The 9,586-nt window shown below is 45.7% G+C and overlaps 1 protein-coding gene across 1 annotated transcript in view; it reads left to right on the top strand.

Annotated features, from left to right (window-relative positions):
- The first annotated feature begins 1,046 nt into the window (after positions 1 to 1,046).
- Positions 1,047 to 9,586, top strand: part of SND1 (staphylococcal nuclease and tudor domain containing 1) — a 459,312-nt gene continuing 450,772 nt past the window's right edge. Inside the window, exon 1 of the mRNA XM_079786100.1 lies at positions 1,047 to 1,343. Within this exon, the coding sequence (XP_079642226.1) occupies positions 1,266 to 1,343 (78 nt within the window). The 5' untranslated portion in view covers positions 1,047 to 1,265. The remainder of the gene's footprint in view (positions 1,344 to 9,586) is intronic.

Here is a 9,586-nt window from a genome sequence, read left to right as displayed (position 1 = left end):
AAACAACCTCTTCTCAAAAGAACTACAGGGTCAAGTGGTGTCGTTGGTGCAGAAGCAGGTTTTACAGATTAAGATTAAATGCCATAATTCCTAAATTCCTTGGCTCCACATAGTGGGCACTCGACGAACATTAGTTGTCTTCTAAACGATAATTTAAATATTTGTATGCCTTGTTCCCCCCCGCACTCCCTTTATTCAGAAGAGACTAGGGCTAGGTGAGGGAATGGGAATGGGAGGTTGAAGGCTGGCAGGGCTCCGCACACTCGGGCAGGGGCCTGCCTCCCCCTGGCTCCGGGAGCAGGCTGCGAGGCTGTTCCCGACTTCACTGGCGCAGCTGGCAAGAGCCGGGAAGGCGAGGGCCATTCTTCCAAGTGTGAAGACACGTCACCCCCTAAAGATTCTTTCCATCAGCAAGCACTCATCGGGCGCTTTTGCAAGTGCCAGACACCGGGCACCCAAGTACGAGCGACATCCATTCCGGACGACAGGAAGGAAGCGCGACCGCGTCCCGAGTCAGGGCCAACGTGGGTGGAAGGCTTCACGATGCTCAGACTTCTCCAAGTTCTCCCCATACTGTTAGTTGAGGTAAAATGTCGGAAGTCGGTGAGCAGCCAGTACTGACAGCCCTCCAGGACTTGGCCTCTTTGGTTCCCGGTACGCACGCCTCCATCCCGCCGTGCCCTCCAGCAACGCCGGCGTCCACGTGGGCTCCCCCGCGGTCCGCAGGGCGGGGCGCAATGGGCGGGGCCAGGCCGGTGGGCGAAGCTGGCCCTGCCCCTGGGTCTCCCAAGGACCCCCGCGCCCCGTGGCCAGATGCTGACGTGTCCTTTCCTTCTCACTACACCTCCCGACACTACCTTCTCGGCTGCCCCGGAAGTCCCGCCCCAGATTTAGGCCGTCACCGCAAATCAGCTCTTTCAGCGCTTCCTGGAGTTCGCCTCCACTTTTGGGACAAAGGGGCGGGGCTTCGAGAGCTGGGTGCCTATTGGCTTGAGGTCGGGCAGGCTCTGGGTGCTCATTGGCCGGAGGGCGGTGGCGCTCTGGCACGCTTGCGCGGCGAGTAGAACGTGTGGCGGCGGCGGAGATCGCGTCTCCTTTTTCGATCCCAGTCCCGCTGCTGCTCCTGCGAGCGTCCGGCGCGTCGGTCCCGTTCATCGTCTGCAACTCGCCGCCAGCCCGCTCCTTGCTCAGCGGCCTCTCAGCAGCACCGACGTCCACATTGACACCTCCAAGCCGGCTCTCTCGCTGTCTTTCCATCTCTACACATGGCTTCCTCCGCGCAGAGCGGCGGCTCCTCCGGGGGACCCTTGGTCCCCACCGTGCAGCGGGGCATTGTCAAGATGGTGAGAACCGGGCCCCAGATGCCCACAACGCTGTCTGTCCCCGGGCGGGAGTCTGGCGCTGGCTGCTCTTCCCCTCCCGCCAGGCTGCAGAGTCTCCCAGGTCCCCTTTTCTCTGCCCCCCGTCTTCACTTTTCATCCATTCTCAGAATCCCCTCCCTGGAAGGAACCCGGCACGGACTGACTCCCCTTCTATTTGCCTCTTGGACACCCTGGCATCGGGGGTCACAGTGATTTCCGTGGTCGCGGCACTCAGATCTCCTGGCTGTTTACCTGGAACAGACCGAATACTGATTGATTAACGGAGATAATTGGTTGATATCTGTCTTACACCCCCCCTCCCCCCGTCCTTCTGTCCATTTTGACATTTGCTGAGCAGTTTGCAGTTTTTTGAGATCCTGACATCCGCTCTTCCCTGGAACTCTAGGAGTACTTGGCCATCTTGAAGCCTTTCTGTTTCCTCTGATGTTCAGTTACTCCAAGTTTTCTTGCTCTGTGGCCCTCATTTCCCTTCTTTTCCTCTCCACCTCTTGTGTCAAGTCTGTAAGTCCTGAGAGCTCCTGATATTTGTGCTCCCCCCTCTTTTTGATCCTTAAAAGGGTAGGCCGGTAGGAGTCTTAGCGATCATTGTTCTCCCACCCCTTACAGTAACTTGCCTAAAGTCACATGTGGTTTGGTTTGGAGCCAGGAGTAGAGCCCAAGTGTTCTGATTCCCAGTCTACCAGCTTTAACACTATAGATTTTATATCCTCTCCCTACATTCTTGAATTTTGAATTCAAAACCCTGTAAAGTTCATTTAAAGTAGAAAACTTAGCTCCATGATAATTTTAGAATAAATTCTCATTACCACTTCCCCTCTGTTGTCCATCCCCCAACCCTCCCAAATCTTGGGAACCTGACATTTCTTGGTTGTTACCAGACTTTCTGGTTGTTTTGACGGTAAACTTACAGATTTTTTGTTTCGGATTAAATTCTGACTTTTCCATTTGGAACAGCAAAAATAATATCCTTTATGTCACCTTTCCCCCAAAGCTCCACAGTTTTTTGCTGTTGTAGAAAGTTTAAGGAACATTCTATTTTCTTGGCTTATTGTCTTTCACAAGGATTAAAATGCTCTTCAGCTTGTGTGTGTGTGTGTGTGTGTGTGTGTGTGTGTGTAAATTAGATTTCAAGATTTCTCTTTCCCCCTAATTCTCATGTATTCTTTTCTTAGGAGATATTCTGCCACCAGCTGAGATCCGTAGGGTTTTCAATATGGTTTCCCCCCTTTATTTGTAAATAAATGGAGAGTCAGAATTTGCCAGAAACTGAACGAGAAGGGACTTTCCAAGGTGCACATGTTTCCCCTTTGTTGGAATATTGACCTGACCCATGAAGGGGCTCTTCTTCCATTAGCTTTTTCATTTGCACTGATCTTTACCTTTAGCCATAGGAGCAAAGCATGGCTTGATGGTCTGGTGGTGGGATTGGCAACACTGAATGGATCTCTGAGTTTTTTCCTTTGCTAAGGCCCCTCTCATTTGTGGGGTGGGAGTGGAATGAGGCTGAACATATTTTTGCTTCTGCCAATTCTGGAAGCTTCCAGGGCATCTGGAGTCTATGAGGTCCCTATGCCTGCTCACAGATTACCCCCTTGGATACTGAATATCACCCCTGTTTATCAGGGGTCATGTATTGTGCTGAGTATTTTGCTTACATTATCTCATTTAAAGTAGATAGGATTATTTGATACATATTACAGATGTGTAATCTGAGGTTTAGAGAGAAAAAATAGTTTCCTGAAGGGCAGGCAGTTTTTATTTTTAATAAGAGGCAGACCTGGGATTCAAACCAGGCCTGTCTGCCAAAGCACATGTTCTTCAGCATGGTGCTATGATGCTTCTGACTTCAGGGCATGAATTTGTAAGGGTGGGGCCAGTGATGCATGACTGCAGAATTGCAGGACTGTAATTGAGCTGGGGAAAGATTAGATGTTTTATCCTTGTCTTATCCGGGAGCTGCTATTGTGGTGAGTGACTTCATTTGGTGCTTCTGTTCGATTTGTGCATAGCAGTGTGAAGTGGAAGACATGTTTGAGTCTGAGAGGAGGCTTTTAAAATGCAGTGATTGAGTAGTCATTGCTGTTTTTCTGTGACCAAATTCAGGGGATGGGTGAGTGAGTTCCAGGCAAAGATTAGGGGAGGGAAGCTGGGTGAGTTGCTGAGGGACAGGCAGTGTGTGCCAGGCTTAGAGCCTTGTCTGGAATGAAAAATCGACCACTGGCAAATTGCTCTGTGTGAGGCTCTTTTGCTTAAGCAAAGTTGTATTTTCCTGGAGAGTAATCGTTTCCAGTGGTACTAGGAACTACTTTGTAAGAACTCCCTCCAAAGGAGGACAGGGGAAAGTGAGAAGGAAGTAATTTGATGAATAGGAAAACTGTAATCACTGCTTTTCTGTCTTTGGGGAGAGGGGCAGAAACTGGAACACAGACTAACCAGAGCGTGCTCTTCAGGTGAGTCCTCTGGATTTGTCTGGACTCAGGCAGAGCTGAAAGTCTGAAAAGATCTAGGCTTGAGGTTTGCTGCAGCGAAGAGGAATACCCCTTCCTTTTTTTTGGTCAAAAGAACAGATTATAGGGCCATCAAAGGTGCAAGTATTTCTGGTCTTTGCCTTGTATCCTAGTAAGTTCTGTGCTACTTTTTTTTTTTTTTTAAATCCTCACCGGAGGACATGCTTAGAGAGAGGCAGGGCGGTGGAGAGAGAGAGATGTGAGAGAGAAATATCATTGGTTGCCTTCCTCACATGCCCTGACAATCGAACCCACAACTCAAGTATGTTCTCTGACTGGGAATCTAACTGGTAACCTTTTGGTGCACAGGACGATGTTCAACTAACTGAACCACTCTGGCCAGGCAGTTCTCTGTTACTTTTTTAAGGTTAAAGAAGAAAGAACTTGGGAATCAAATAGTAAAAAATCTTTACATTTGACCAGTTTTTAAAAATGATGGTGATGGTAGAGGAAGTGTTTGCTGTTTGAGTGGAAGCAAAGGGACAGAGTTGGTTCTGGAATGTGTTTAAGGAGGAAGTGGGCAGTCGGTTCACACAAGCATTTTGGAGCCGTTCTGTTACAGAAAAGGCGGTAAGGATGATGGAAAAACTGGAGGTGGATTTATATTTTCTGAGTTAGGATGAGACTGGCAAGTGTGTGGGCAGACAAAATATAACCTGGAAAAGTAAATGTGCCTGTCACATCAGTTACTACTTTCTCAAAACCCTAAAGGAGTCTAACTCTGGGTTTCTTTGAATAATTTGCTGGACAGTATTTAGCTGCAACAGAGTATGGTCAGCACATGCTAAAACAGATAAGGTTGGGAGAAGTCTTGGGGTACTTAGTGTATAAAGTTTAGTCACACCACTTAGCAGCTACAGAGAGATGGCTATTTTCTCTGGTTGTACTGACCTAAGTTACTTTCTGTGTTGGGGATAGAGCCCTTTTTTCTGACTTTTCACTCTATCTTTCCCATCTAACTTGGTATGCTTGCATGTCTTCTTTTCAATCTGGAGCCCACGGCTGCTTTCGCAACAGCAGAATGAATCGGCCCCAGTTCTTGAATCTCCTGTGCTTATCAGAAGCGGCCTTGGAAGCAGCGTATCTTATCTTGCTTATGGGTGGAAGGCCGAAGGGAGGACAGTGCCAAATCCCAGTTTCCATTTTACCCTGCTTCATTTAATTGCCTCCAAAGGGGAAATAAACCCCTCTGCCAGTCTTTGGCTTTATGCTAAGAACCGTGATTCTCACTAGGTGACTGTGGCAGAGGTCCCCCTAAAGGAGGGAGGAGGTGGCCACAATTTTCTCCTTCAACAGGAATTGTACTGCCACGTTGTTGTAAAGCAGGAGTTAGACTTCCTGGTGAGTAGCTTAGTAGAAATTTCTCCAGTAGGAAATTTCCTACAACCCGTAGGAAATGCTACCTATCCTATATAATAAAAGGCTAATATGCAAATCAGCTGGACGGCAGAACGACCGGTTACTATAATGTGCACGGACCACCAGGGGGCAGACGCTCAATGCAGGAGCTGCCCCCTGGTGGTCAGTGTGTTCCCACAGGGGGAGTGCCGCTCAGCCAGAAGCCTCTCCCGCCTCCACAGCAGGGCTAAGGACCCCTTGGGGGATGTCCAACTGCCGGCCTAGGGCCCAAGCTTGCAATTGGACATTCCCCCAAGGGTCCTGGACTGCGAGAGGGCGCAGGCTGGGCTAAGGGAACCTTCCCCACACCACCACCCCAAGTGCACTGGGCCTCTAGTAATTTATATAATTTTAGCTAAGTGTCTCTGAACTAAGAAGTATGTGTCTTCCCAGAGTGTAGTGTGCACCGAGAGTAGTAGTATGCTAACATGTTTCTTTCTTTGTGCACTTAACCTCATGCGGGCTGTGGAAAAAAGAAAAGAAAACCTTTCCTAAGCTACTGAAAGTACTCTTATTCTACTCAAAGGGACAAACAAGGGAGCTGAATAATGATACTGTATAGAACATTTGCAAAGAAGTAGATAGAATGTGATGGAAGACTTTTCCCTGCAGTCTTAAAATTGCCCACTTCCCAGCAGGTAACATGGTAACTTTCAATCAAGATTGTAAGATTGTTTTTACTACATCTTCAAGGCTTTCTGTCACTTTTTCTGTGTGAAAAGGAAGCATCTGTCTGGCTCTAGTTATGCTAATAGTAGCTTCTGCCATGTGCTAACTAATTATATAGATTGATGAGCAATCATATTTCCTTTCTTTCTTGAACACATATTTTTTGATCATCTGCTGTGTCAGGCTCTGTCTGGATATTGGAGTTAAAAAAGTAGATCCGAATCCTTCCATTAAGGTTCAAGGAGGAGACAGACAATAAACAAGTAAATAAGAAATAAGCATGATAATATAAATAGTGATTTCAGGTAGGGGAATTGGCAGAGCGGTTGGGAAAAAGGGAAGGGGTGGCTTGTTTAGGCAGGGTGTTTGGCAAGGGGTTCTTTCAGCATTTGCTCTGAGATATGATGGACATCAGAGAACCAGCCACAGAGGGAGGAAGTGTGTTCGGGCTCACTGAACAGCAAGTGGAAAGGCCCTAGCGTCGCCATTGATGATTACCTTTAGTATTTTTATTGTAGCTCTTAACTTTCTTCCGAGGTCAGTGTTCTACTTAGATGGTATGGGTTTAGTCTCAGTTATTAATGTTTGTGTTTGAGGGTGATGAAAGGCAGAAAAGCAGTGGAGGCAGTCATTGTTCTGACACTCTGATGAGATGAATCCACAGTAAATCCACTGAATAAATGTAAACTGGAAGCCTGGTAAAAACATATCTGCTTTTGTTCATATGTTTCTTACAGGACCAAGGCTAAGTTTTTTGTGTTTTTTAAAAAATATGTATTTATTGATTTCAGAGAGGAAGGGAGAGAGAGATAGAAACATCAATGATGAGAGATAATCATTGATTGGCTGCCTCCTGCATGCCCCCTACTGGGGATCGAGCTAGCCACCTGGCATGTGCCCTTGACTGGAATCGAACCCGGGACCCTTCAGTCCCTAGCTGATGCTCTATCCACTGATCTAGCGGGGTAGGGCAAGGCTAAGGTTTTTGACATCCTATTAGCCACTCCTGCATATTCCCAAAGTCACTACAGGTATCCCCTGCTTTATGGAAGTTTGTATTATGCTATTTAGCTTTTAGGAAAGACCTACATTAGTAGCGGTTTTTGCTAACTGAAAGCAATCTAAAGAGAATTTCTGCTTTTATGAAAAAAGGTGAGAAGTAAGAATGGCATTCAGCATTTGTTGTGTAGCAAGCCCTTGTGGAGACAGCGTGCACCTTGAGCAGCAAGTGTGGCAATGCCAGACTCCTTCCCCAAAAATCACACTCAGCGCCTCAGCATCAAGCTTCCGTAGCTTTGAACTGCGTCTTTGAGCATCTGTATTTAATCTTAATTTATTTTGTGCATCCCTTAGCAAGATGTGTCCTAAAGTATCAGAAAAGCCTAAGAGAGCTCTATGTTTAGTGTAAAACTGGACGTAATTAAGCATTTTCATTGTGGTGAACGAAAAAACAACAACAGACATTGTATGTATTGAATTTTTGGTCTGGGAACACTCAAATTTTTCCATGTAAGTTAATGGTAATTGCTTCTTCACTTGACCTCATTTCGGCTTACGTAAGTTTTCATAGGACCATAATACTTTTGGGTAGTAGGGGAAACCTGTACCTGTCTTCCAATGGAGGGGACCTGGATGAGAAGATAAATGCCAAAAGCAGGTTCAGAGTGAAATACTTCTGTTGCTTGGAGAGTGGAATTTGGGAAATAAGTGAAAATTTTAGTTTCCATTTGTAAGTTCAGAAGAGAAAATTGGCTGGGTTTTTGAATCCAGGTAAGAAGGTGTGCACTCACTTAGCATGGGCTGGCTATTCATTCACCTTACAGGTGTGGTTCTAGCCGTGTTGCAGTAGATATCCTTTGGGGTCTGGTCTTTGCTTTTATTTTATGTCTTTAAGGAAGAGCATACCTAAAAATTGTAGGAAATTCTTTGTCTTGTCAGGGACAAGGAATGAAGTAAAAGGAGTCAACTCTTTTTTAAAAAATATATTTTATTGATTTTTTTACAGAGAGGAAGGGAGAAGTTTAGAGAGTTAGAAACATTGATCAGCTGCCTCCTGCACACCCCCTAACTGGGGATGTGCCTGCAACCAAGGTACATGCCCTTGACCGGAATCGAACCTGGGACCCTTCAGTCCACAGGCTGACGCTCTATCCACTGAGCCAAACCAGTCAGGGCAGGAGTCAACTCTTACTGAGCTTATGTAGCTTTTTCTCTTATTTCTTGTTGGGAGATGGATACACACCCTGGTTCTGTTGCTGCTCCCTCTCTTGAGAGACTGACATATGCTTATTGTTTTTACAGCAGAAATTGATACAGAATCACAGGTTGTGAACATTTGATGCAGATGGAGTGTTGTGGGATTTCACTTATTTTCAATGAGACTCAATATGATAAATTAATATTATGTTTTTCTCACTTAGTTCTAATGTTTAGGGGAAAAAAGAACAGTGGTTTCAGTTGGCATTTTTAAAACATGTTATTTTTCGATTAAGTTGACTTTTTTTTTTTTTACATTAGGAAGTTACAGAAAAAATAAACCTAATGGAAATGTAGATGACATTTTCAGATATAATTTTTGAGATGTTCAGTTTGCTATATAAACTGGGCTTGACACATTTTCTCTATTTATATGCTTATGATGAGCCACTTAAGGCACCATCTCTTCTCTCTCTTTATGCCTTATCACATTTTGAGGTGATTTAAGTGGAAAGTAGCCTGCTTGGGATGGTCTTGTAATAACAAATCCATGTGTAATAGGAGGAATTGAGGAGATTTGGGGATTCTGTGCTTAAGGTTAATAAATCTAATTTATTAACACTGTCCCTGGGAAGCAATCTGGCAGAGAAGAGAGATCCTTGGCCTGGGATTCAGGGAAGACAAGTTCTAGTCCAGATGCTGCTGTTCTCCATCTGGTGATGTGGGATAAGATTCCACCTGTCAGACTTGACTTTTTGCTTAAATGAGGCAGATGGATTCATTGTCTCTAAGCTCCTTCCAGTCCCAAAAGTCTGGATTGAATAAGAAACCCTATATTACATGTCTTTTAGGCATGGCGAATCAAAACTGAGAAATCTCATACCTTACGGTGGGCTTCACTTTGAATTGCTGCTTATTCTGCATGAGACATGTTTTCTGTTTCTATTGCTTGCTTTTCTTGGGGGTGGGGGGAAGTTTTCTAGTGTGGCAGAGTGAATGGACAGGTGGAGTGAATAGATAGAAGTGAGCCAGGCGGTTTCTGAGTTGAGTGGTGGTATTAGGATAGACTAGTGGGAATGGTTGTTTGAGACCTGGAGGAACATGGTGACAGTGGGTTTTACTCACCTAGTCTCACCTCTACTTCAGAACACCTTGACCTCCTGGTGCGGTAGGTCTTGTTTTGAGAAGGGGGGGGGGGGATGAGAAGGAGCACTCTGGGAACCTGTAGCTCATGGGGAGAGTTTATACTGCCCCTGCTCTTGATTGGGGGAGTATGGTGGGAGCGTGGGGCACAATAGAGTGCTGAGCTCTGCTTTTCACACTTTGAGGCCAGAGCATCTTCCTTCAGATCATTCTAATGGTCTTTTGCAGATCTTTTCCACTTCCATTTAACGTGCAAGTATAGCAACTGTGTTAATCTATTTTTGGTCGTTC

Source organism: Cnephaeus nilssonii, assembly GCF_951640355.1.
Source record: "Cnephaeus nilssonii genome assembly, chromosome: 12".
NCBI lineage: Eukaryota > Metazoa > Chordata > Mammalia > Chiroptera > Vespertilionidae > Cnephaeus > Cnephaeus nilssonii.
Note: the sequence above shows the minus strand (reverse complement) of the source record. Positions and strands in the feature narration are given on the sequence as shown.